General features: G+C 52.6%; 14 protein-coding genes across 14 annotated transcripts; 9 read left to right on the forward strand and 5 right to left on the reverse strand.

Moving 5' to 3' along the window:
- Positions 1-35: 35 nt before the first annotated feature.
- Positions 36-491, forward strand: COCCADRAFT_28261 (uncharacterized protein; the record flags this gene model as incomplete). Its single annotated transcript, XM_007716572.1, has 1 exon — positions 36-491. One exon carries the CDS (start codon positions 36-38, stop codon positions 489-491), a length of 456 nt encoding a protein of 151 aa, XP_007714762.1.
- Positions 492-635: 144 nt separating this feature from the next.
- COCCADRAFT_7099 (uncharacterized protein) lies at positions 636-998 on the forward strand (the record flags this gene model as incomplete). The annotated part of the gene is made up of 1 exon (XM_007716566.1): positions 636-998. One exon carries the CDS (start codon positions 636-638, stop codon positions 996-998), a length of 363 nt encoding a protein of 120 aa, XP_007714756.1.
- Positions 999-1,486: 488 nt separating this feature from the next.
- COCCADRAFT_28262 (uncharacterized protein) lies at positions 1,487-2,273 on the reverse strand (the record flags this gene model as incomplete). The annotated part of the gene is made up of 3 exons (XM_007716573.1): positions 1,487-1,894; positions 2,017-2,179; positions 2,239-2,273. 3 exons carry the CDS (start codon positions 2,271-2,273, stop codon positions 1,487-1,489), a joined length of 606 nt encoding a protein of 201 aa, XP_007714763.1.
- Positions 2,274-2,318: 45 nt separating this feature from the next.
- Positions 2,319-2,492, forward strand: COCCADRAFT_102577 (uncharacterized protein; the record flags this gene model as incomplete). Its single annotated transcript, XM_007716583.1, has 1 exon — positions 2,319-2,492. A coding segment is annotated over one exon (174 nt), but the record flags the coding sequence as incomplete, so codon positions are not given.
- Positions 2,493-4,910: 2,418 nt separating this feature from the next.
- Positions 4,911-6,185, reverse strand: COCCADRAFT_7101 (uncharacterized protein; the record flags this gene model as incomplete). The annotated part of the gene is made up of 3 exons (XM_007716567.1): positions 4,911-4,940; positions 5,001-5,791; positions 6,035-6,185. The coding sequence occupies 3 exons, from the start codon at positions 6,183-6,185 to the stop codon at positions 4,911-4,913; spliced, it is 972 nt and encodes a 323-aa protein (XP_007714757.1).
- Positions 6,186-7,402: 1,217 nt separating this feature from the next.
- COCCADRAFT_102609 (uncharacterized protein) lies at positions 7,403-11,522 on the reverse strand (the record flags this gene model as incomplete). The annotated part of the gene is made up of 2 exons (XM_007716584.1): positions 7,403-7,574; positions 7,630-11,522. The coding sequence occupies 2 exons, from the start codon at positions 11,520-11,522 to the stop codon at positions 7,403-7,405; spliced, it is 4,065 nt and encodes a 1,354-aa protein (XP_007714774.1).
- Positions 11,523-13,215: 1,693 nt separating this feature from the next.
- COCCADRAFT_42413 (uncharacterized protein) lies at positions 13,216-13,380 on the forward strand (the record flags this gene model as incomplete). Its single annotated transcript, XM_007716585.1, has 1 exon — positions 13,216-13,380. A coding segment is annotated over one exon (165 nt), but the record flags the coding sequence as incomplete, so codon positions are not given.
- Positions 13,381-14,996: 1,616 nt separating this feature from the next.
- On the forward strand, positions 14,997-16,112 carry COCCADRAFT_38911 (uncharacterized protein; the record flags this gene model as incomplete). The annotated part of the gene is made up of 3 exons (XM_007716586.1): positions 14,997-15,117; positions 15,177-15,518; positions 15,577-16,112. 3 exons carry the CDS (start codon positions 14,997-14,999, stop codon positions 16,110-16,112), a joined length of 999 nt encoding a protein of 332 aa, XP_007714776.1.
- Positions 16,113-17,339: 1,227 nt separating this feature from the next.
- COCCADRAFT_7104 (uncharacterized protein) lies at positions 17,340-19,013 on the forward strand (the record flags this gene model as incomplete). The annotated part of the gene is made up of 1 exon (XM_007716568.1): positions 17,340-19,013. The coding sequence occupies one exon, from the start codon at positions 17,340-17,342 to the stop codon at positions 19,011-19,013; it is 1,674 nt and encodes a 557-aa protein (XP_007714758.1).
- Positions 19,014-19,275: 262 nt separating this feature from the next.
- COCCADRAFT_102607 (uncharacterized protein) lies at positions 19,276-20,352 on the reverse strand (the record flags this gene model as incomplete). Its single annotated transcript, XM_007716587.1, has 1 exon — positions 19,276-20,352. One exon carries the CDS (start codon positions 20,350-20,352, stop codon positions 19,276-19,278), a length of 1,077 nt encoding a protein of 358 aa, XP_007714777.1.
- Positions 20,353-20,800: 448 nt separating this feature from the next.
- On the forward strand, positions 20,801-22,093 carry COCCADRAFT_102570 (uncharacterized protein; the record flags this gene model as incomplete). Its single annotated transcript, XM_007716588.1, has 4 exons — positions 20,801-20,999; positions 21,058-21,076; positions 21,142-21,246; positions 21,292-22,093. 4 exons carry the CDS (start codon positions 20,801-20,803, stop codon positions 22,091-22,093), a joined length of 1,125 nt encoding a protein of 374 aa, XP_007714778.1.
- Positions 22,094-22,683: 590 nt separating this feature from the next.
- Positions 22,684-23,224, forward strand: COCCADRAFT_38916 (uncharacterized protein; the record flags this gene model as incomplete). The annotated part of the gene is made up of 2 exons (XM_007716589.1): positions 22,684-22,891; positions 22,962-23,224. 2 exons carry the CDS (start codon positions 22,684-22,686, stop codon positions 23,222-23,224), a joined length of 471 nt encoding a protein of 156 aa, XP_007714779.1.
- A 193-nt stretch (positions 23,225-23,417) lies between these two features.
- Positions 23,418-23,582, reverse strand: COCCADRAFT_102564 (uncharacterized protein; the record flags this gene model as incomplete). The annotated part of the gene is made up of 1 exon (XM_007716590.1): positions 23,418-23,582. A coding segment is annotated over one exon (165 nt), but the record flags the coding sequence as incomplete, so codon positions are not given.
- A 634-nt stretch (positions 23,583-24,216) lies between these two features.
- On the forward strand, positions 24,217-25,625 carry COCCADRAFT_102571 (uncharacterized protein; the record flags this gene model as incomplete). The annotated part of the gene is made up of 2 exons (XM_007716591.1): positions 24,217-24,402; positions 24,459-25,625. 2 exons carry the CDS (start codon positions 24,217-24,219, stop codon positions 25,623-25,625), a joined length of 1,353 nt encoding a protein of 450 aa, XP_007714781.1.
- Positions 25,626-26,050: the final 425 nt, after the last annotated feature.

The following is a 26,050-nucleotide window of genomic DNA, read 5'->3' on the forward strand; positions in this document are numbered from 1 at the left end:
ACACACGTTTGGGCCACGGGAATCCGTGCTTCACCATGCATGCTTCCTTCTGCCCCTGTCCCGCCTCTCCTCCTCTCCAAAGTCTATCTTCCCTTTGCTACTTTATCACAGTCGTGACTGCCCTCTCGCCCATCACCGCCATCGCTCCTTCCACATCATCGTCGTCTTGGCCAAATGTTTGCTTTTGGGTCGCCGCTGCCCCTCTCCAACGTCATGCCCCACGCGCTTGCCACAACCCGTTTGTCTCAACCGTCACCCATGACACCAGTCACACTCCCTTCCTCTCTTACCAAACGCCCGTATACATAGCCCCCTCAAGCCGTCACGCCTTGTCTCGTGCAACCTCACCGCCCGTGCGCCAAATGGATCAAGGCCACATCAAGCAAAGCAATGGAACAATCAAGGCCTTACCACGCCAGCCTTTGGCACAACAGCTCGATTTGCTGTCAGATTCCCTTTCACAATCTCGCAGACGTCACTGGCGCACATGAATGGAACAGAGGCAATGGCCCGGAGGACGACCTCTTTGATCTCGCTCAGCAAAATGCTCCTCCTGATTTCCATGCCTTTTCTTTGTCAAAGAGACACAATAAACCTACTCAGACCCTCCATCACGTCCGCATATGCGCATCACCATGTCTTCGGATGCCACATCCTTCCATAACCTGCCCACGGAGCTCATTCTAGATATTTGCGATCTGCTGCCACTGGACGCTTTGCTGGCACTCAAGCTCACAGCACCACGGCTTAACAGTATGATCCGCCTAGACCCACGCCGTTGGCAGAATATCCTTTCACCCTGTGCACGACGTGCAATACACGGCTACCTGAACCCGTCACCACCAAATCCCGATCAAGAGCACTGTCGATGCTGCAATACCGGCTATCAGATCGCCATGTTCAGCTCATCGACCAGCCCAGCATGCATTCCCATGAAGCTCACCACTACGCCCCATGTCGTAGTCCAACTACCATCAACGTCTGCTCCTGGCACGTGAGTAGACTTGCCAGAGTCATCCACACCGATCACCGTGGCAGAAACGAATGGACTAGTTGCATGGACGAGATGTGTATGCATGGTGGAAACATCATGGGTTGGGCAAAGTGCAGCTGCACCTGCGATAGTTGTGGGCTCTGGGCAGTCCGGACCTATACTCGCTATCTGAACAACAGCAAGGAGTGTCAGAGGTTCCTCTTCTGGAAAGAAGCTTCAGATCTGACTGGTGGTGACGCCGGTCAGCTATGGGTCTGGGAAACTTATTTAGGTGATGACGATGGTAAGCTTTTCACTTTTATACTAACCATGTGTAAGTTGAAGCCCCTTAAACAAGTTGACCTTTCTAGATGACTTTCACGTGATTTCAGAAACCAATCTACCAATCCGATTCGCGTAACATCAGCCAGGTCACTTATGTCGACAGAGCTCCCTCGAACTACATCATGTCACGCTATCTGCGTTTGTACTCTTTAATTCATTTAATATCGTTTAGAATCCAGTCTTTTCGTCATAAATTGTTGTCTTCTCGTCGGTCCCCAGGCCGGCCTTTTCCACATCGCCTAGAGTATTCTGCGACCGGGCTCGCTGCTCTTGCCCCCACGTCCGCACACTCATCAGAGCCCACCACTGCGCAAAAATCAAGACCATACTAAAGCCCGCACACCAAAACTTGACGGTGCTAAGACTGCTAGTGCACTGTTCCAGCCACTCGGTGTCCCACCCAAAGCCGGCATCGATGTCGCGGCATATGGCTGATTCGTCGACCGTATAGCTCGGAGTTACCGGATTTAGTATTCGGAAGTCCCAGGGCAGCACCAGATTGACGATTGCGATTGTGAGAAATGACAGAGTCATTGTGTGCAGCAGGGTGTAAGCTGACACCAGACTTGGTAGTGCCTGTGTTGTTATCGCATTGTAAGCACCCATGCGTCATGACAACCAAGACTCGCAGTAGTTCCGGACGATCCGAGAGTCCGTCGCACGAATCGCGGGGCAAGGAAAACAAGCTGCTGACTTACCCGTAGTGCGCCAACCAAGCCGAGAATGCTTGCGCCGCAAGCAAGCAGGTTGTAGGTGATGGGAAAGTATGCGCCGTCGAGGTCCGAGCCGGGCAGCGCAAAGGACATGGCGAGGAGGCCATGTGCGCAAAAGGTGAGCACCGGGAGGACGATGGCTAAGAACCTGTGGACATGTCATGTCAGATTTGCGCCAGGGCAGAGGATTGCAAACAACAAACATACCTCATTTGGCTCTGCTCGCTGGATGATGATGCCATTATCAAAATGGAAGTGTGTTGTTGAGTTCTCAAGTCCAGCTTTTGCCTCCAGCGTCGCAACGCTTTCCTTTGCCGAGGCGACGACGACGCTTTGCAATGCGATGCGGTGCGACAAACGACGTGAGAGGGAGGAAAGAAAACAAGGACAAGAGAGAGAGAGATCGAGAAACCCAAGTCCGCGCGAAGAAAACGGTCGCGTATGTTCAACAAAGTTTATAATCGGGCAAAAAAGAAAAGCAAAGACACACAGACACACTCTTACGTCCACCCGAGCAAGGGAACCCACAAGGCGCGCAAAGACCAGTTTTGTCGACGTCAGTTTTGTTGCTCACGCTTTTTTTTTCCCTCGTTCGCCCCAGTCGATTCAGCCCAGTTGAAAGCGGCAAGGAGGAAAAAGGAAAGAAAGTACGGATCGAAGCGGCGGACGAGCGAGGGGGCCGGAGAGTGAGATATGTAAGTAATCCGGGGTATATGTTTGATTTTCGGATATAAGGCTGAGTAATGTGCTATGCCTTGTTTTTCTTTTTATGTCCCCTCTTTCTTAGAGAAGATGGAGCGAGAGAGGTTTGATAGAGAGGTTTCGTAGTGGTATGATAAATGGTAGTATGAAGACAACAACAATCAGATAACATACGGTTGTCCGAAGCGTAAGAGGAGGCAAAGATGGGAGAAAGGGCAAGAGATGAGGCTAAAGGGTAAACTAGTAAATTACACTAAGAACAAGACACCGACGTCACGAGTTTTATTCGTTGTTTAACCCTGACTCTCTTTCTCTCTCTCTCTCTCTCTCTCTCTCGCTCGCTCGATCGCGCCGAGGTGGCTTAGCTCTTTCAATGGTCCATCGTCTCTACCTCTTTCCTAAACCTGACTGTGACCAAGCTTTTTCGGCGATGCGCGGATGGACGTGCGCACACGCCCGCCAGCCCCGCCCATCATTGTCCGCTGTCCGCTATCCGCTGTCCGCGCCTTTCATATTTTGTAGTACGGGTATAAACTAGAAAGTTTGTGTGTGTGTGTGTGTGTGTGTTTGATAAAAGAGAGAGAGAGAGAGAGAGAGAAACTGCAATGTCACCATTTTTTTTCTCTCTCCATACTCCCCATTTTTGGGGGGAGTCCTGGGCAAGTCGTAAGAAATAAAAAAAAAATTAAAACTCACTACTAGTACTTACTACAATTAACATGGTATGGGATTTAAGAAATATATATATATTTCTACATGAGAAGCATAGTATCATACATACTCTAACCTGGCCTTGACGCCCATACTAAAGAGAAAAAAAAACCCCTTGTTCAAACACACTGCTCACTCGGCATTGCACGCAGCCGCGCATCCGGGGGTGGTGGTGTGGGGGGACATGGGCAAACCAGAACCTACACCATACTACGTGCATCGCCATTCTGCACGTTTTAGCAAGGTGGATTTATTTATTAAGCTTGATCAGCATTTTTTTTTTGCACTTTTCCTTTACTCAGAGGTACACGGACGAGAGGGGGGTTGAGCGATGTGCAATGGGTGTTGGGGCTTTGCTGGTTCTTTTGGGAGAAGGGGGGGGAGTTCGGACTAAAAAAGGGTGGAAGGCAGGTGTGGTGTGTGTGTGGTTGTGTCACGCGATCGGGGGGGAGGGGGGATCGGGTGTCGGATATGGGAGAGAAGGGGCGGGGGCATGATCGGGTGTTGGGATTAGAGCAAAATACCCGACTTTTTGTGTCTAGTAGAATTATTTGGATATTATAATTTTTCCTTTGTGTGTCAGGTAGATGGACTGGGATGGGAAAGCGGAGAAATTGGGGTTCCCTCCACTGCTGGAGGGTAAAGTTTCTACAACTTTTTTTTGGGACAGTTGATGGTGGATGATGGGGTTGGTTAGTTTATCCCCTTGCCTCGCATCATCATCGCTTGCAACGCTGCTCACACGTGTATCGAAAAAAGGGTCTCGAGCGGGGGGAGGGTGGACGGAAATAAGCGGCGTGGTTTTGCTCCGAGAAAAAGCGTGTGTGATTTACTGGGTGCGAACACGTGAGTTTCACGTTATTCGTACTGTACCAAGTGCGTGGCTCTCGCGATGTAACCGTAGTACCACACCCACAAAAAGGGAAGCCGGCGTCACGTAGTTTTTCAATGAGGGTACTATGGTGAAATGACAAAATGCCATTGCCCTAAAGTAAAGTTTGCGGCTACTATGGCCTTAGCTTCGATCTTCCTCGGAGACGAAGCGGTCGTGGCGTCATTGGTCGAAGCTTTGGGCTTTTTTTTCGTTACGTGTCGATATAAAATAGTCGGCTATTGCTTGCAGCTAGTATAGTTTGCCGAACAGATGCCGGTTGGGGGTGGGACATGTGATGATGACGTTGATTAAAAAAAAAGAAGAAAAGGCAGAAGAGGAAGAAGTACACGGCCAGCTGTGTTTAGTGTAGATCTTGCTACTATTTTCATATCACGTCAATAGTTGTCGTTAGTCAGGGGAAGTGACATTGCATCAATTGATTGAGCACTTGTTTTTATTTGTGTTGATATATACTTGATATCCTACCTGATCCATATTCATACCCATCATCCTTCGATGTCGGCGCATCGAATAAATTCGTAAAAACGTTCCATAAAAAATAGCAAAAAAAGAGATCGATGACCATCGCCGTCTATGCAAAGACGTAGCAAGGGATACCGTACTATAAAACATGTTAGCCAATACCGTTCACATAAATTCCCAAGGCGATGATAAAACGTACGTTGGTAGGAGCGTTGAACTTGAGGTTCTTGTCCAGACCCGAAATCTCCTCAATCTCACTGTCCTTGAGATCAAAGCTGGTAACATCCAAGTTTTGCGCCAGGCGGTTTGGCGAGTTGGACTTGGGGATAACGCTGAGACCGCGCTGGGTGGACCAGCGGAGAAGAACCTGGGCGGGAGTCTTGCCGTGAGCCTCTGCGATCTTCTTGATGACGGGGTGGTCGAAAAGAAGAGGGGTGTCGGCAGCGACCTTCATGTCGCACTCGAGGAAGCTCTGGGGGCCGAACGACGAGTAGGCGGTGACCTTGATGTCGTGCTGGCGGGCGAGCTCAATGAGGTAGGGTTGGACGTAGTAAGGGTGGTGTTCGATCTGAAGGGTAGCGGGCTTGACCTTGGCGTAGGTGAAGAGGTCGAGGAGGAGGGCACCGCTGTAGTTGCTTACACCAATGCTCTTTGCGAGGCCCTTGCTCTTGATGTCCTCAAAGGCTTCCCATGTGCTTTGTAGGCTGGCGTTGCTGTGCTCGATCTTGCTCTCGCCATCGTAGTACCAGCCAGGTGGGTAGCGGACCTTGGGGTCGACGTATTTGAGGGCGACGGGGAAGTGGATGAGGTAGAGGTCGAAGTAGTCGACGCCCCAGTCGGCAAGTTGCTTGCGGACGATGGGCTCGACTTGCTCGCGGTCGTGGAAGGTTTGCCAGAGCTTGCTGACGATGAAGAGGTCCTCACGCTTTACAAGGCCCTCCTTGATGGCGCGGGCAACACCCTGGCCGCACTCGACTTCGTTGCCGTAGTCTGTTCAAGATTGAGTCGTCAGTATGGGCTGCATGAGCACGTGAGGAGGCTCGGGCTTCGTTCCGATGGACGACGCTAACATTCCGATGTGCAGAGCCAAGCATGTACAGCAGCCACCGGTAATTCGGGGCGTCTCGCGGTAACAGGCACCGATTTTGCTGACCATTTGCCAGATGGTGGGGTTACAGGATGAAGAGAGAGAGAGCAGAGAAAAAATGAAGTGCTCAACACGAGTCTACGTACCGCATGCGCCGTCAAACAGCCTGTAGCCAGCCTTGATGGCATTGTAAACAGTATCGGCACAAGTGGCATTGTCGACCTTCCACAGGCCAAAGCCGACCTGGGGCATCTTGTTGCCATCGTTGAGGGTGACGAAAGGGACGTTTGAAGCCATTGTAGCGAAAAAGCTGCGATTGGCAAGTCTAGTCTTGAAAGCTGGTACGGTATGCGCTCGAGGGGCAATGCAGCGAGTCTTGATTGACGACGACGACAGCAAAGCAGAAGAAGTAGAAGAAAGAGATGTGAAGGGACGAGGAGTAGAAGCAGTGGAAAAGGCAGCGGCGCAACGCGTGGTATTAATACTACCGGCACGGCAAATGGGTCTAGCAATCATGGCTCCGTGATATCAAACGTGTATTTTGCAGACGGAACTTCAGACCATTCTGCCCCCAGGCACAACAAACAGCCTGCCGTCTATATAACGCCGTGTCAGAGGCTAGTTTGGGCCAAATGACCCTGCGTCTTCACCCGGACGACTGGGTTAACCATGCCTTTGCGTTGCCTCGTCGAGTCCTCATTCGCCATCGGTATGCTTGCCATTTAACCCTGCCAGGACCACTGTAGCCTTTATGACGGCTACTCAGCAGCGCGGCAGGTAGCTACACGTCGTCTTGTGTAAGCGTAACTTTGGACGGGTTCGCCGTCTGTCTCTTGCTCTCTCTCTCTCTCTCCCAAGTGCCCGGCAAATTCTACAACGGCCAGGATAAATAGCGGCTCCTCTCGACAGTCTGGCATCTCGAGGGGCCTTGGTCAAGCTCAAACAGCAGCGTATCATGGCCGGTATGGGTGGTAAAAAACGGGCGCGGCAGCATATCAGAGCGAGGGGAGTTTTGCGTGGTGGGGTAGCATGTGCCCCTCTTGCTCCACAATGCGGCCCTGCCACTGCGCGGTAGGCGGATAAAATACCTGTTAGTAACGAGGCACCGGATAATTGTTTCGCACCACGGCCTTGACGTACCAATCGACTAAAGCCTCAAGCTCTGCAGACTCCGCCTTACGGCCTTCGGGACACCGTGTTCCTTATTAAGCGCCCGATACAACAACTTTCCGTGTGCACGTGGTGTCCAGCTCAACCTGCAGTCGACATGGCATCAAGATAACATTGCAGAGATAGCACCTGCTCACCCCACACGAACATCAGACACAACCAACAGAAACGTGAACTTTGGTTGGCCGACGCCACCATCGATAACAATACACTATTCATACTAAACACATCATGCCCACTCGGGACGCAGTCGTACATGTTTTTTTTTCCTTCCGCGCCTTGCCCGTCATGCGCCAGACCAAACACCAAAGAGCAAAGTGCCCCTTTCGCTGCAAATACCCACCCTATTTCCGCGAACTCGCCATCTCTCCATATCTTCCTCTCTGTTGTGTCGTATCGTATGCTTGTAGGACCCTCGCCTGCGACTCGTCCGTCTGCGAGAATGCATACCCTCGCTGCTTGCGCATACGCTGTACCTGTCGTACCTTTCGGATGGCTTTTTGAAACTGCTCCATTCTGCACACGTATTAGCCTTTCGTCGTTTGTACTACACAGATCCAGAGCGACGTACCGTGGGCGATAATCCTGAATGTTGTACTTTTGAATTTCCTGAACGTGGTGGTAGCTCTGCGGAAAGTACATCCTCTTTGCGTACTTCCACGCAAAGTCTCGGATCAAGCAAAGCGGCGGTAGTACCACCAGCATGGCCCAGAATCGCGGGTCGGGGAAGAGTCGCTCAATCACACCAACATATTCGTTCGAGATGCCGGCCTTGGGCGCTACAATGGCGTAGATGGGCATGAGGATGAACCAGAGAAGCATCGAACCTGGGATAGCCAGCACAGTGTACTTTGTCCAGATGTTGGTGATGAGCGAAGCCTTAAGTAGCACAGTTGCAAGATTAGCAGTGTAGGCTGCCGTACCCCAAACCCAATGACCTGCATTGCGGCCATCCCACTGCGGCCAGTCCCAGATGATGAAGGCCTGAGCGCCAAAATAGAGAATGAGCGAGTGGTAGAAGCCATTGCCGACCCAGGACCAGAACGAATGCATCCTGAAGAACACACCCGACTGACTAAGCCGGTAGAGTTGTGGGTATCGATCCAGCAACCTCGCGCTCACAAACTGGTCAAAAATACCAAGCACAAAAGGCGGTGCTGCCGTGAAGAAGACGTTGTAAAAGGTGAGGGTCCACGACTCGTAGATAATCTGTCCGGAAAAGCCGTTCTGGAAAGAGTACCAAAACTGTGTCATGAACATGGCAATGTTCTTGTAGAAAGAGTACAGAATGACCTTGCTGACACGCTGGTAACTCCATGCACCGTGGACGAGCAGGAGCTTGCGTAGGTAGCGGAATTGACCAATGGCAATGTCTGCGCTACGAGCTGCCTGGAGACCTTCGACACCACTGATACCAACACCAACGTGGGCAGCCTGGATCATGGAAACGTCATTGGCTCCATCACCAATGGCCAACAGAATCGACTTGAGATGACGCTTGACGAGCTTGACAACAAGGGCCTTTTGGAGGGGAGAGACACGACAACAGATGACAGCCTTGCACCGGACGGCGAGATCCAGGAATTCCTTTTCGAGATCGCGCTCAAGGGCGTACGTAAGTGATTTACCGTCAATGACCAGAGCAAGGACATCCATTTCAGCCCCGCCTTGACTCTGGCTGGTAATCGCTTGGTACTTTTTGCGGATGTTGTCTCGTGTGGCTTCCTTGTTTTCCTCGTTGATGATGAGAAGACTCATGTCCTCGCTAATCAGCTTGCAACTCATACCAATGTTGATGGCAGTCTCTTGGCGATCGCCAGTCAGGACCCAGACCTTGATGCCGGCGGATTGCAGAGTCGCAATAGTGTCTGGGACACCGTCTTGCAGCTTGTCCTCGATAGCAGTTGCTCCCAGAAGAGTCATGTCGCGTTCAATGAGTTCGGCAGCCTTGTCCAGCTCTTCGGCACGGTTGCCACTGACGGTTGTCTGCGCAGTGTTGAAAATCGACCACCATTCCTGGAACTCGTCCTCTGGAATCTCACGCATGGCCAGACAGAGGGTGCGGAGACCCTCGGAGGCGTATTCTTCCAGATGTGTCAGGGTCGCTTCTACATACGGGTTGTCCTTTGAAAGTCTCTCCAAAATGACAGTATCAGCACCCTTGGTAAAGCATACAATCTTGCCTTGGGGCGTGCGGAAGATGGTAGACATTCTCTTTCTTGTAGAGTTGAATTCACAGACAGCCAAGAGTTCGTATTCCAGTTGACGGCCGTCGACCTCGATAATGACAGCGCGCGGTTTTCGTGCAATGAACCTGTAACCCAGAGTCACGGCGCCTTCGACCAAAGCACCCTCATCCGGAGAGGCAGCTTGGTACTTGATGGCGCCTTTTTCTCCCTTCATTTCGGGAATAACGGTATGACATGTCGCGAGAAGAGTAAGGAACTGGTCGATTATGTGCTTGTTGCGATGCGATTGTCGGTTATGCTCGAGCTGCTTAAAGTCGTGAATTCCAACCTCAACCCCGTCTTCAATCGTCGCACGTCGGTCTTCGGGAATCTCGTCGGCATACTGGATACCGGCAATGGTAGACTGCTTAAACTCCATCATGTTACATGTCAAGGTACCTGTCTTGTCAGAAAAGATGTACTCGATCTGGCCGAGTTCCTCGACGAGGGACGAAGTTCGGCATTTGGCGGGTGTGTCGGTTGGTTCATAGTAGATGTCGAGGTCAGAGTCGATCAGACTTCCAGTGTAATACTTTACGATTTCGATTGTTACGAAGAGCGAGATGGGTACCAGGTTGGAGTACAGGACCCAGTAGGTCAGTAGGTCGCGGAAGAATTGCTTGGCACCGTTGAAACCAGGGAGATAGAGGTAGGTGAGGTTACCTCCCCGAGTAGATTGTATGATGACATCGCCAATGGAACTAATGATGCTGAGACAGATGAGGATGATCACCAGCATGAGAATTTGCTTGTTGACCATTCTCTCTACGGCTGTCGTCTTGATAGGGGTGGCCGTAGCGTTCCTCATGAGCTTCGTTTCATGTCCGGTAAAGACGACCACACCATGGATCCAGGGTGTATTTCGCAGCGTAGCGCCACGAAGCAGTAGCTGATCGGGTGCCAAAGGTAGTTCCTTCTCTCCTCCGCCTGCGGCAATGGTCAAGGTGGCTTCATAAGTGTAGAGACTGCTGTTGGGTTGCTCGGATCGGATTCTGCCGCCTAGTCTTGCGAGTTCCGCCGGACTGACAAAGTCGGCAGTCTCGGGAATAGCCTGCTTGATCTTGAGGTTCGTCTCGCCGTCCAAGTTGGCGGTTTCGATGTAGCAAAGACCCTCGGGCTCGGAAGAGGCGAGGAGGACGAGATCGGTGGGGAAGGGCTGCTCGGATTCAACGCGCACAATGTCTCCCACGGCGACATTGACCCACTTGGTGTCTACAAAAGTAGAACCCTTGAGGACCTGAGCCTTTGAGTTGTTGAGTTCCGAATCCGACTGTTTCCGCCGGTAGTCTTCAATGTATTCCTTGACGGCGGATACGAATAAAACAATGCAGAGCGGGACAATTGTGGTGTATCGCGAGGTGGGCGAGATGCCGGGAATTTGCTGGAGGATGGCGGTAAATAAGAAGAAGAGATTGGCGTATTTGGAAAACTGCTCGTACAAAAACTTGGGGAGGAAAGTGACAATGTTGTACTTGGACGTCGAGATGTGGTTGTCGACATACTTGTTGGCCGAGTTTGCGGGCGGGTTGTTGAGGTGGATGATGCGGGGACCTAGGGTCGAGGGGTCTGGTGCGCCTCCGCCAAAGCCAAACTTGAAGTTGCTGGGGCCTTTTTTCTTCTTCTTGGACGATGAACCGTCGTCGTAGGCGCTGGCGGGCTCGTTTGCGCTGGGCTGCTGTGGGTGGGCGGCGTTCTCGGTCAAGGGCATGTCCATCTCCGAGTACTCTGAGCCGCGGCCCAGCATGTTCTTGACACGCCCCGTCAGGCCGCCGCCGAGGCTGAGGATGCTGTTCCTGTTGTGGGCATTCTTGGAGCCGCCGCGGGTGACGCCTGGCGAGGCCTGGTCGTATGCGCCCCCGGCGGCGTAGTAGCCCTGTGCCGAGGCATCGTCGTCGTGGGGGATGTCGGCGTCGGAGTAGCGCTGGTAGTTGTTCAGGTCCGAGGTCTGCGAGTAGGCCCTGGGGTTGCTTCCTCCGCCCACGTAGGGTGAGCCTGCGGGAGGAGCGCCTGGCCCGCCCGGCAGACCCTGGGTAGACCTGCCACCGCCGACAAAGTCATCATACGAGACCGAGGGCCGGCCCTGTGGCGGGGCGTCTGAGGCGTCAATGTCGTAGCGGTGCAGGAGGTTGTGGTCGCCGGTTGGGGGCGGTGCGCCCGAATTGTATGCGGGCTGGTGGTCGTCAAAGTCAATGAGGTTGTCGCTATGAGGCGGTCCACCTGGCGGCCTGCTGGCCATGGCGGCCGTCTGTCGTCTTGGGCGTCCTGGATCCGCTCAGCGCGTTTGCTCTGCTAATGCATCGAAGAGCCGCTGCAGTCTGTCGCCGTGTCGTGGGGAGAGGAGTGTGTGGGTGGGTGCGTGGGGGGGAGTGGTGATTGCGGCCACGGGCGGAGAGGTGGGCGCTGAAAATAGTACAGTGGTAGTCGCACCTCCGCGTTGACCGGCGGTTCGTGTATCAGGAGTGTGTGTGCGAGAGAATGCGTGTGTGAGCGAGAGGGCGGGTATGGCAAGGCAGATGCGACGCGCAACAGAGGGAGCTGGCAGCGGGCTATGGAGTGCAGCAGCAGCAGGATGACGGGTTCAGTGTGCAGGAGTCTGGCCTGACTGTGGGCTGGGTGCGAGGAGTGTCGTCGTCGAAAGATGTGTAGGCACGGGCCCCGAGTGCTGAGCGAGCAGCGAGCAGCGAGGAGCGAGGAGCGAGGCAGTGCCTAGAGTGTACGTACATACGACTGCTTCCCTGCTACTCTGGCCAAGCTGCTGCAGCCGCGCCCCTGGTGTCGACATGTCTGTATCCACCCTCGAGCGAATGACACACTGCTCGCCCCCCCTCGACCAAGTCTCCAAATTGCGCCGAGTCGACCTGGACGTGTGAGACTGTCTTCTCCTCGACGTCCTGCTCCTGTCCAGGGCCATTACGCGGCGCCGCCGTTGGGAAAGACATTAGGTGGAGCACACTGACGTTGCGCCAAGCAAGCTCTCTATCCCTACTTATTCGATTCTAGAGTACACACTGTCCTCCCCGTCGTCGTCGTCAATCAAATGCTAGTCATCCTCCAACATGCATGTATGTACATAAATATATGTACGGGGTCTGTCGTCGTGGAATGCAGGGCCATGACCCGACTTTGAGACACCAAGCACGTTGGCCCGCCATGGGTATTGAAACCAATCCAGTATAAACTTCGTCGCTGCGCCCTCTGCCCTGCGTCCTCGTCCACTGCGGGCGCATCCCAATTTAACTCACGTATGCACTGTGCTGCGGCCTCGTGGACATGCCGAAAACCACGACCCGAGCGCGCCGTATCGCAGCAATGTCAAGCCTCGATTTGGGTATCGTCAAAGCTGGCACTCGAGACATGTGTACTGACAGACTGTTATACCAGGGCCTGTGTTGCCAAGTTGAGCTGGTCCAGTCCGCCATCTCGTAACGGTACGGTACCCTAGTGGCGCTGGCGACTCTTAAAATAGGTAGCGGTACGTACCTCGCCAGAGACGCATTCACTATTGGCCCATGAGACCACATCTCACTTGCTTGCCCTCACCGCGCCTGACCTACGCCCACCCAAGTACATACTTAGCCTCAGCACTGCCTGGACCTGCGTATTATTCCTGCTATGCAACTCTTCACTATTACTGCAACCTACATGACGGTCCTACTTGTTACATGCACAGATACATCTCATCTCCATCTTGGCTTGGCATCTCTCTCGCCTACAATGACAATCTGCCGAACCCTCCCATGGTTCGCCATCCGCTAGCGCCAATCTTCGCGTCCCGTGGCCAGAATTTTCCTCCACCCCACCGTACCCTGCATACTTGCTCTTGACAGCGCACATGGTTTCTTTTTTGACTATGCATGCGCTTTCACACATTGCGTCGCTACATATCCAGTCTATCTCTGATTTTTTCCCCATCGAAAACAGCAATAGCCCGGCTAGCTCAATCGGTAGAGCGTGAGACTCTTAGTCTTTCACGGTCTAACAGACACGATTACTCAGTACATCTCAAGGTTGTGGGTTCGACCCCCACGTCGGGCTTGTATGTTATTTTTTGCTCTTTCATCATCCATCCTACTCGTTGTTTCATTTTGGTACTTCTAGCCATGCTTCCATGAACCAACAACATCTCGCTACCCTTCTTTTTACATGTTCGAGTTCGCTCAAGGAAAAAATGCGCCATAGGCATTATAATGGCAGACTGGTGCGCATGTTAACAGCAAAAATCCCCTAGTGCGAAAAGCGTATCAGAAGCAGTGAGTACAAAATCAATGACAGGAACTACGGATGCATCCTCTCCTACCAGACCCACTGTGTATCAATCGTCAATAAGTCTTTCGCTGGACACATTTCCAAGGCAACCACCCACCTACGGTTTGACGTCTTCACTGTACAAACCAAGCATTTCACGTAACATAGACACATTTCTCTTATTTATATTCTAATTCAATACTTTTGCTCATCATAAGTATTCCTCTCTAGCCAATTAGATAATACACATGCTCGCAAACAGAAACTCACACCAACAATCCTCACTCTGCTTCATGCCTTCAACGCAGCACGTTAATCTCATTGCATCATCTCACCCACCTTTGCCCCAGACACCTTACACCAGAGATACCAGCCTCACCGATTACCCAACGCAGCTCTCCCAAGCCCCATATTTCCTTATCGCCCATATGCCAATACCGGTGACCCTGACCTATTATTAGCCAACCCCCCAAAAAGATTTATAGTTGTACAGCTACAATGTGACCTCAATACTCTGGACACCTAACTTCACAAACAGCCTCCCAGCATCCACATTGCACGAACACCCACAAACCGTACTCCCAACCTCGTAAAAGGATAGTTCGAAACCACGCGGAAAGAAGCCCAAAATAAATAAATAAATACATGCGCTTGTGATGCGCAAAAAAAGCCACTTTTTCTTAACATTCACCGTTCGTAATAGTTCATCGTGCAATTTAGGTCTAGTCTAATCTAAAATCCAGACGCCTCCCTCCGTTCCGCAGATTGGCGCACAGCACACGACACGCCGAGTTATACAAAGGATGTTTCTGCGAGATCCCCGTGGCGTCCAATCGGACTAGTAGTAAGTAACTGGACACAATCATGTGGAGAAACTACCCAGGTGCCAAGACAATACAGTCCGGTACAATATGTGGCGTTGAGCAAAGTAAATGCGTAACAGTGAATCGTAAGGGGTGTTCGACTCAGCCTGTAAGTCGTACAAGCGACACGACAGTCGTGGTGGAAAACAAAGCTGCCCCCCCCCCCTAAAAAAAATACGTCCCTTGCTCTAGCAACGATCGGATCTCGTACCTGAATCAACGAGGAGAAAAGCGCTACTATTCGATAGTCACAGGATCGATGATGGAGCTGCGGGGGGAGGTTTCCAAAGTAAGGGGGGGGGACTGGCCGTGTGGGTGAGCGCCACAATCGATATTGGTGATGTAGATCGTTCTACGGAGAAGCTCGGGAGGGCCCGCGCCCGACGCGATCGATTGACTATTTTGGATTAAGATGGTTCGGTCAGTGGTGGATCACGGACTTGCACATGATGATTTGCTAATGGCTGGGCTGAGATGGAGATGGGCAAGGTGGCGCTGTGGTGTAGGCTTGAGGTATATTAAAGGGGGGGAGGGAAGGGAGTGCGACGCGCATTTTGGAATTGGCATCTCAGATCCAAAAAAACGAGAAGCGAGTAGAGACGATGGCACGATTTCTTCAGATCTTGCTCGCGGCTGCGAGTCTCGTTGCGGGACAGAGCGCCATATGTCCGAATGAAGTCGCTATTTACAATCTACAGGATCGGACGCAGTCGTTCACCAATAGTACATACTCTCCACGTTCCCATTAAAGAACAGCAAATCTAACACAAACACTCTCTCAGACTGGTTCCTCGTCCCCGTCCCCAAGGAAGAAGTCAAAAAAGCCCTCCAACAAGCATTCCCCGCCCTTTTCAACCTCGGCGGCCTAAACCTCTTGCCCGTCCCAGCATCCCTCAACTTCCCCGCTGGAATGCACCCAGTTGTCGCCTCAGCCGGCATGACCAACGACATCCGACAAGACAACTTCCAAATCGCCACCGGCCTCATGTTCGCCAGCTCCCTAATTCCATACGTCGGAATCGGGTCTTCCCAAACGCCCCTAAGCGTGCCCCTCATAAACTACATTGCAGGCGTCGACGACGTAACCCAAGCCTACGTCGCCGGTATCATTCCCTCTGTCGTCGGTACGTCTTCCCCTTCCCCTTCCCCTTCTCTCCCAACTGCTAACTCGAACCCCCACAGCAACCATAGCAGGCATCCTCTTCCGCATCGGCGCCTTCATCCCCCTCTCCTCCCCCTTCCAATCCTACTCAGACGGCTCCCTTGGCATAAACTCCAAATGGGCACAAGCACCCAACCCCGCCAGCGGCCCCGGCCTCTACTCCGAAGCCATTGACCTGAAATTCGTAAACGAGGCCAACCAAGCATCGCCGCGGTACACACTCGCCCAGTGGAAACGCATCATCAATCAGCCCTGGATCCTGGCGAATACGGCGAGTTTGATAAACCCAAAGTGCCAGAGGAGTACGTTTTACTTTACGAATGCTACGGCGGTGCCGACGTTTAGGACGGGCAATGTGACGCTAGGCCCGTCGGCGAGTGTGGATCCGTTGACGGCGGTGCTGCAGAAGGCGAGTCCCGATGGGAGTGGGTTTTATGGCGGTGTGTATGGGTTTACGGCGTGTGCGCAGAATGTGGGGTATGGGGTGGTGGTGCCGCAGGGTGAGGATTGCGAGGTTGCGGCGCAGATTGTGGCGAGTTCGCCGGGGGCTTGGTAGGTGGGTTGGAGATGGGGAGGGGTTGTGAGTAGTAGTAGGGGTATGGAGTAAGACGTTGTATGATTCAATAGTACTACTGGAATGTGAAATCTGGTGTTCTACTTGTGGTAATCTTTTCGTTCGAGTAATCTGTTGTGTAGCATTGCGTTTTTGCTGTGTAGTCTTCTCTGGATGCTTTCACGGACGGCCTAAGTCAATGACCCTGTGTTCTTTTTTGTATTGACGAAGTTTTGAGCAGCGGTCAGCTAGGTTCCCGTATTGATTGCGCTGCTGGAGGAGTCGAAAGGCGGTGGCTTTTAGGATGTTGAAATCACTGTAGATGTCTTGCTTAGTCCTATCACCGCGCCGATCGATAGCTTCAAAGAATCGAGCACGTGTCGGAGTATCAAGACGCGAATGCAGGGGTCGCTTCTCTGAAGATGGAGAAGTCATTTTTCTAAAAGATCATTTGAGGATGTCGTGTTCTTATTGAGATACACAGCTGCAAATATGTTTGGAACTATCGAGGTTACGTCATTTTGGTGTTGTGGCGCGAACCCTGCCAGCACGGACTTGTATTACTTTTTCTGCTGAGGGGTGTTTGGATCTGTTATTTTCAATACACATATCTTATTTTGGCTGGAGTAGTGCTTTGAAGTGAAGTATGCGGTATTCTTGTCGTCAATATTTGCCCTCTAGCGACTACTTTTCCGTAAGGATTGCCTTCCCATAAGAACTACTTTTCCGCAAGACTGCTTTTCCGTTGCATAGAAATCCCCTTTGGCGTCTCTGTCAGCATCTCTACTCATCTTCACATTCGTACGAGCACTTCTATGCGTTACATATCCCGGGGATTTTTCCGAGTCTTACGGAAATAACAACGACGACGCGAATGGTCATGGAGATACTATACCAGCTCAGGCTAGACCAAACGATTAGCAAGCGGAATTGACGTCACACTTACCCGAGATATCTATGTCTATTGATGGCGAGAACGTTGGTCACGGATGATAAATTGTGGGCTGGGTGCTCGATTATTCACCCATCGCTGTTTATAACAAGACCAATTGAGAAGAATTAGAGACATAGAATTCTCATCTTCAGCGGTCGCCGTAACATAACACGATTGATACCATGGATCCTGAAAGAGAAAAAACCCGAGACGAAACTGCGTCATCACTATCCAGCGCAAGCATGGACCTCGAGAGTGGAAGAAAATTTAGATCAAGACGAAGAAGTGCATCAACAATGTCAACCATATCCACCGACACCGAATCGGACATCTACGACCCCCACAACGACGGACACCGACCCACACGTAGGGAACTAGCAGAAAGCATTTCCCGTTCACGTAGTCGACGCAGCCAACTACGAACAGGACCAGCAACAACCACTGGGCTAAACCAATCCCTAAACTGCACAATATCCCGCCGAGACACCGTCCTCTCGCGAATCCGGACTCGACCAAATGTAGCTCCATTTACACACCCGTTAGCACACCAACCCACAACCGCAGATGTCCTCGTCGACTTTGACGGCGAAGATGATCCCTACCGTCCTATCAACTGGCCCACGAAAAAGAAAGTCCTGACAACACTCATGTACGGTCTCACCACCATGAGCGCAACCTGGGCTTCGTCCGCGTACTCCGCAGGCACCAGACAAATAGCCGCAGAGTTCCACGTAGGCAACCAAGTAGCTGTGCTCGGTACTACGATTTTCCTATTTGGATTCGGACTCGGTCCCTTGCTCTGGGCGCCGCTGTCCGAAGTGTATGGACGACGGATCGCAGTGTTGACACCAATGTTTGTAGCCATGTGTTTCAGCTTTGGTAGCGCGGCCGCAAAAGATTTCCAAACGCTGATGATTACACGGTTTTTTGGGGCGTTTTTTGCGAGTGCGCCAGTGACGAATACGGGGGGTGTGCTGGGGGACTTGTATAGTCCGGCGTGGCGGGCCATGGCAATGGCCGGATACGCAATGGCGGTCGTCGGGGGCCCGTGTCTGGGCCCTGTTGTTTCTGCAGCGTTTGTGGCGGATCCATCGTTGGGGTGGCGGTGGACAGAGTATTTTACGGGGATTCTTCAGGCGGCGACGCTGGCTATCGATGTCGTGTTCATCGATGAATGCTATCCGCCCAAGTTGCTGGTGTATAAGGCGCGGCGCCTCCGACATGAGACGGGGAACTGGGCGTTGCATACAAAGTTCGAGGAATGGGATGTTAGTATCAAGGAGCTTTCGAAGAAGTTCTTGATTCGCCCGATACAGCTGCTCACTACGCCGATTTGCTTCCTCGTCGCGCTGTATGCGAGCTTCTGTTACGGAATCTTGTACATGCAACTAGGCGGTATCCCGATCATCTTTGGCGAAATAAGGGGCTGGCCTGCAGTCAGCGCCACACTGCCTTTCCTGGGCATCTTGGTCGGCGCAATCATCGGATGCAGCATCAACGCTTACAACCAGATTCTCTACAACAAAGTATACCACGCGGCAGGTGACAGAGCCGTGCCTGAGGCCCGCTTGCCACCCATGATGCTCGGCTCCGTTTTGTTTTCCGCAGGCCAATTTATCATGGGATGGACTGCGGACCCAAAGTTCCACTGGATCGCACCGGTCATTGGCCTCGTGCTAATGGGTACAGGTTTCTTTACCATCTTCCAGGCTGCGCTCAACTACCTCGTTGACACGTTCACACTGTACGCAGCGAGTGCAGTGGCGGCAAACACGTTTCTGCGCAGTGTGTTCGCTGGCGCGTTCCCGCTAGTTGTTACGCCGTTGTATCACAATCTTGGTGTTGGGCCGGCTAGTTCCATCACGGGTGGATTTGCAGCCCTTCTTATTCCTGTGCCGTTTGTGTTTTATGTATTCGGTAAGAGGGTGAGGAGAGCGAGTAAGTGGAGCCGCGGGAGCGTGTTTGACTGATTGTGCTACATGGGGTTCTATGTGTAGTAGCCAGCGTTTGTTGAGAAGATACTCTAAATAAGATTTTGTCCCTATGAACCGTTGCATTTCTTATCCATCTCTCTTGACCACATGATCTATGGTATTAGGCTGACTCGAGGAATGTCGGAATCTAAAGTCGTATTCTACTCTGCTGGGTGGTGTGACTCGATGAGGGTTAAATCCACCTAGGACGTGATGATGCTCATTACCAATGACTAACTCTTTGAACTTCTTCCACTCCCTAAACCTGAAAAGCAACACCCTCCCTCTTAACCATAGCTTTGCCACCACTCGCAAATCCTGTGCCTTCACTCCGAATCTCAACCAATCCCGGCTTGGGCGCCTGTTCCTTCTTTTTCTTCTTCTTTCCCTCCTTGGCATCTGGCGCGGTGCTGAGATCGGCGTCACAGACATAACAATGTATCGTATCTGGTTCGGGGGCGTCATCATGCGCATCGCGGTGGTGACGATGTTCGGGCTTGAGAAACTTGTCGACGCAAGGCTTGCAGAGGACATGACCGCAGGGGATAGCGAGCATAGCTTTTGTACTGTTTGACAATGCCTTTTGGCAGCTTGGACACGTGCGCACAGGCTTGCCGGTCTCCGTCGACTTTTCTTCGTGGAAATGAACGCTCGTGAGGCCCTTGAGGGATAGACTGTGAGGCTGGTCGGGGGAGCTGGACGGGCATATTGGTGTGTTCTTTGCCTTTTCAGCAGTCTTATGGTGCTGATCAGGTGTCTCGCCTGGTACCCAGAAACTCGGTAGATGGCCTTTTGCAGCTTTGCGTTCTTCGTCCAGGTTGCGCTTTGCTTTTCGCTGTTCCTCGTTCGCAATGCGTTTAAGCTCCTCCTCGTCAATCTCAAACTTTCGCTTCGTGCCTCTGCCCTGGCCAGCTGCTCTGTGATCCTGCTCTTCTTCCACCATGATCTTGCCTCCCTCTCTTCCAACCATTTTTGCTGATGATCCTGCCTTGACAGAAAGTCCCTGCTGGACTAGCTCAAACTCTTCTACCGCTCGCAGCCTCGCCTCCTCTTCCTCGCGCAACTTATGCTCCTCTTCCTCGAGCTTTTGCCGCTCATTGAGCTTTTCCATCCGCTTCATCTCGTTTTTCTGCGCCAAGAGATTCGTCAAGGCACATTCCCGACAAAAGAGGTCGCCTTGTGAACAGCATACTGGATCTACTGATGGAAGAAGACAGAGCTGGCAGGAGCCGAATGGCAAGAATGAATCACGTGTGAGGCGCGTTGATTGTGAACCCCATCTATCCTTGAGCGAGTTTCGCTCATACGATGTGAAGACAGTCTTTGGCGGTGGCATGTTGAGGCGATGTGAGACGAGTTGGTTAGGAGTAGAGGCAAATGGTTGATAATGGCAAAGCGCGTCTCGCACCCATGTAGTGTTAGTTTGCGACGCGCTTGCAGTTGGTCACGTGCGTTGGTGCCAAGTTTGAGTCTACCAGATACTGTGTGGTGTATGTACTTGATCAGGTGACATTAATACAGGAGTATCGTAGCAGCAATACTACAATGGGGTATCGAGATGTCGGAATGCTGACATGGATCGGGTAGTGTAGGAGAGCTGGGAGGTGCCGGGGAACGAAGAGCCAGCCAGTGGCTGCACGTGCCGGCCGCCTGACCGGAATCCCTGTCGCCAAAATTGCCTGGTTCCTGGCGGACAGGCGGCCAGTGACGTTGGGTGCAAGGCTGTTGCTCACCCGCGGGACGCGAAATCTGCACATGTCGTTCTTTGACCTACAACACTCGCAATGCGACCAGAGGACCAGCCAGAGGCGCCCAGTGGGCCATGGCGCGCTGCTTCCATGATCACAATGGGCGCCGTGGGGCTTTTGTGCAAAGGGTTTCTCACTGGGCTGAGCAAGGTCGAGACTCACGGCATGGACGAGTTTCTGCAGCTGCTCGATGAGAGAGAGGATCCTGCAAAGAGGGAGAGGGGGCTGATTACTGGTATGCATTCGAGGAAGCCAATTGCATGACCATGTGTTTGTGCTAATTACCCTCGCAGTCTCCAACCACATATCTGTGTACGTACGTTTGCCGCGGCATTGGTCTTGCAAGACAAAGCATTGTGCTCATGCAGTTGGAACAGAATGGACGATCCGATCCTATGGGGCATTCTTCCCCTCAGCTACATGTTCAACCCGGATAATCTGCGTTGGGGACTTGGGAGTTATGATTTGTGCTTCACGAACAAGTACGTTTGCCGCATATGGCCCGTCGCATAGCTAACAGGGGACAGAGGGCTGTCAACTTTTTTCACTTTTGGCCAAGTTCTCCCCACGCACCGCTCTGCGCATTCGCAGTACGGCGGCCTGTTCCAGCCCACCATAACGCAAGCGATTCGCCTGTTGTCGCGCGGACCTTTTCTGCACGAACAAGACCCTCCGGAGAAGCCTGCGACATCACTCAAGAGCCCAGACCTCATTGATCCCTTTAGCGGGGGGCACCTTACCTTCTCTACCAATGGCCACGACACGTTCCCCGCGCCCTCGGCGTACAAAAACCGGCGACATGCGTGGGTTCATATCTTTCCCGAGGGAATGATCCACCAGAGCGAGCAGAGAATCATGCGCTACTTCAAGTGGGGTGTGTCGCGACTGATACTGGAGAGCGAGCCAATGCCGGACGTTGTGCCCATTTTCGTGGAGGGCTTCGACAACATCATGCACGAGACACGCACGTTTCCACGATTCATCCCGCGGCCATTTCAGAACGTGCGGGTGACGTTTGGAGAAAAGCTCGATACCGAAGAGGTGTTTGGTGACTTGCGCAGGCGGTGGAAGCAGCTTCAGGCGAAGGAACAAGTCAAGGGCGAGCAGCTGGCGGTCGGGGTACTCAACGATTCGCTCAAGTACTCGAAGGAAGCCGTCGAGATACGCAAAGAGTGCACAAGGCGCGTACGGCAGGCGGTGGTCGATGTGCGGCGACAGCGCGGGTACCCTGAAGATGACCCGAAGAACAGCCTTGCGACGACGTGGCTGCGCGAGGGGCCTCACAGAGAAGGACGCAAGGAGGACGACAGCATCACCAAGGATGGCTGAGGGGGCGCGGGTATGTACTGTGTAGAGTGTATTGTACGTATCTTGTATAGTGTCAGATTAGATCAAGTAATTACAGCCTCAGCGACGCCTGCTCGTGCGCGCCGATCAACCGCAGCCGTGGGGTATGCCCGGGGCGGGTTTCGTCGTTGCGGGCAGAGGCAGGTACCGCGACGTCTACTGTGTGTGCGGAGTCGCGGTCATGGTCTCCGGCGTGCTCGTTATCGTCATCCACTGGGGGAGGAAAGAGAAGAGGAAGGGATAGAGAGTAGCAGTCGATGCATGGTGCGGGCGCAGGGGAGCTAGGAGCACGTACCACCTTGTCTTGGCAGGAAGGTTCCCTGAGCAGATAAAGCGCGGTGGATGCCCCGCCCTCGCGCGGAAGTGACGACTGGCACAGTGGCAGAAAAGCATTTCACCGCCCGCATAGTTCGCGCCTGCCCCCTGTCGTTATGCCCTGCGCTCCACCACAGCCGCCAGATTTATCTTCCTCTGATGCCCACCACCAGCACCTTCACTACCACCACCCGCAACACCACCACCAGTACCCAGCACCGCCCCAGCACATCTCCCACCCCATGCTGCAGAGCCCCATGCCTCGCCATCTCGCCAGCGGGGACGCTATGCACGATGCAGACTACATCCCCGACGCGTCGCTCCCACAAATGTCTGCAGTTCCCGACCTGCCCAACACCGACCACATCACCATCAAGAACCACTTTCCTGTCGCGCGCATAAAGCGCATCATGCAGGCCGATGATGACGTCGGAAAGGTCGCCCAAGTCACACCCGTTGTTGTTTGTACGTGTCCCTCCTTTCCCCTCCCCCACCCCATGCTTGCCCGCGCCAGTGCTTGCTAACGCACCCCCAGCAAAAGCCCTTGAGCTCTTCATGATCTCCCTCGTCACAAAGGCTGCCGCCGAGGCAAAGTCGCGCAATTCGAAGCGCGTCGGCTCCATCCATCTTAAGCAGGCAATTACCAAGACAGACCGCTTCGACTTCCTCAACGAGATTGTCTCAAAAGTCGCCGATGCGCCCGACAAGAGCGAGGCCGACAACATGGAAGTCGACGGCAAGAAGAAGAAGACGTCGAGCCGGAAAAAGAAAAAGGCCGACAGCGACGACGACTTTTGAAGCCAAACAGAAACGTTAATGCCGTACTGCCCTCTGCGCACAAGCGTGCCGTTCGTTGCAGCCTCACCCGTCGACGTCATGTATGCCGTCGCCTAGAAAGAAGCTGCTAGCCCCCCGTTTGCCCTGCGGGTCCTCTCGGCTTCCCTGTTTGCCATTCGACTACCATGGACGCGCGCCACCACCCACTTGCATCTCAACTCGGCCTAGTGGTTCTCCACTCCCACGAGGTCGTTGTATGCAAACATGTAGATTTGCCATTCTGCCCTTGGGCCACGCCAACCCTTACAATTTCCAACAGATGAGGCTCATTTGCGCGTTGCAGTAGAACATCGTCAATGTGAGGGACGCCAAGCCCCACATTTTGTCCCTGGACTCATGCGCCACGCTATTTGCTTACGGGCACTTCTTTGACCAAATACAATCTTCTGCCCGACTTACGCACAAGGCAAGGTACCATGGTAACAGGCGGCCCTTCTACAGGCCGATGGAACAGTTTCTTCAATTGCATTGCATGGGCGGCGTTGTCTTGTTCTGTTTACCTCGATTGATACGATACCAATGAATACGGATACACGATTTTCCTTGTTTCAGCCTTCTTCCCACCTACTTGTACTGACGGAATAATTATATCCGAGTCTTAAAGACCCAGCAAGCCATGGCCGTGTATCTAGTTTACGCGGTTTGCAGCCGATGGGTAAAGAGCCTCTTGCCCACCAACCAACTTTCGTTGTCCTCTCCAATTTATCCGCTCCCTCCACCAAACCCCACAACGTGACGCCCGCACGTATGCCTATTCAGGAACAGGCCGTAGATCGGTTCGTGCGCTATCCTCAATGGGCTTTAATGTTCCTGTCTAGCTCCCTGGGGTCCCCCAGACATCCGTGATTTAGGTGTTCCCGTCAAGTATTAAATATGCTCGTGTCCTGGCTCCTGGGTCTGCTTGTACAGTCGTCGTTCTTTACCGTTCTCGATTACAAAGTGATCAAGTCAAGATGATCTTCTCAAGGCTGGTAGTGCTCCTTGCGGGCGCTGCAGTGTCCGTTCACTGCAATGCAATCGACAGTAGACAAACCAACAAGCCCAGCATCCGCCCCAATCCTTCCGGCGGCCACTGGGTCGATGCATTTGCAACAATGCCCCAGCTCACTGAGCCAGCAAATTTACCACCAGCACCATTTGTACGTATAATTCGTCATCCGTGGTTGTGGATACATCTCTAACCCAGCTCCCACAGAACCAAACCGGAGCTGTCTTCGTCAACAGTACCGTTCGTCAGACGCTCTACGTGACCACCGACGCCAATCAGATCCGCCTGAAATTCACAAACGTCTTTGGTGGCTCCAACCTCCCCATCACCGCTGTTACTGTCGCACTTCCCGCAAACCAGACCGCTGGTATCTACGACATCCAGCCTCAGACGCTTCAAAAGGTCACTTTTGGTGGTGAAGATGGAATCAGTGTCCCCAACGGCGCACTCGCCGTATCGGATCCTATCAACTTCCCAATCAAGGCACAACAAGTCATCACCGTAACCATGTATCTCGCAGCTGGTCAGAGGACAAACAGCATCACTAGCCATCCAGGATCCCGGACAACCAGCTGGTGGCAATTTGGCAACGCCGTTAGTGCGCCAAGTCTAGCTATTACCAACCCAGCGACACAATCAGCAGCGCATTGGTACTTCATTTCATCGATTGAAGCCTGGGTCCCACAAAATGTCGGCTCACTCCTCATCATCGGTGATAGCATCACGGACGGCCGTGGCTCCACCACTGACAAGAACAACCGATGGCCAAATCTCCTCCTCGCCCGCCTCCAGAAGAACCCAGCCACAAAGTCCATCTCCATTGGCAACCTTGCTGCAGGCGGAAACCGTATTCTCGCAGACGGCCTCGGTCCAAATGCCTTTGGCCGTGTTGACCGCGACGTCCTCGCCCACCCAGGCGTCAAGTACGCCATGATCTTCGAGGGCGTAAACGACATTGGCGGCGCCCCTACCACCCCCGAAGCCCAGAACCAAATCTACACCTCCCTCATCCAAGCCTACAAGCAAATGGTCAGCCTCATCCACGCCCATGGCATTCCTGTATTTGGCGCAACCATCACACCCTTCAGTGCCCCTTCCAACTTCACCGGCCAGCCCTACTCGAACCCTGAGCGCGAAAAGACGAGGCAGCGCATCAACGAATTCATCCGTACCAGCGGCGTCTTTGATGCCGTTGTCGATTTCGACAAGTTCCTGGCTGATCCTAAGATTCCTAGTCAGCTCGCGCCCCAGTATGATAGCGGTGATTATCTTCACCCGGGACCGGTGGGTTACGCGCACCTTGCTGAACAGTTTCCTGTTGAGATTTTCGCAAAGTGGAAGAATGGTGCGGATGAATTTAACTTTGGGAAGTAGAATGAAGTGTACGATTTAATCACACTTTCTTTTACGGAGAATCTTTGGAATGGTCTTATCTATCTTACTGTCCTATATTTCCGTGTACATATTTTTTGTGGGGTTGATGGCAATATAAACTCTGAACTTTGAACTCTATGTATTTTTTTCGGTCCGAGAAGTGTCTTCATCTTTTTACATGAATCGTGCTTTTATATATATATGTTTTATTTTTGGTATCTAATGTCCAAGAAACGAAGAAAAGAAAGAAGGAATCTACATAGTCCTTGGTATCTCTCGTAACTTTGGAATAGATGCCAGCAATGTCCAAACACCATCCAGGTCCCCACTCACCCACCCAAAAAAAAGATAACCGTCCCGATATCATCATCACACCTCCCGCCCTTGCAAGCAAAAAAAATAGACTTGCCGCCGTCTATACCCAA

Source organism: Bipolaris zeicola, assembly GCF_000523435.1.
Source record: "Bipolaris zeicola 26-R-13 unplaced genomic scaffold scaffold_145, whole genome shotgun sequence".
NCBI lineage: Eukaryota > Fungi > Ascomycota > Dothideomycetes > Pleosporales > Pleosporaceae > Bipolaris > Bipolaris zeicola.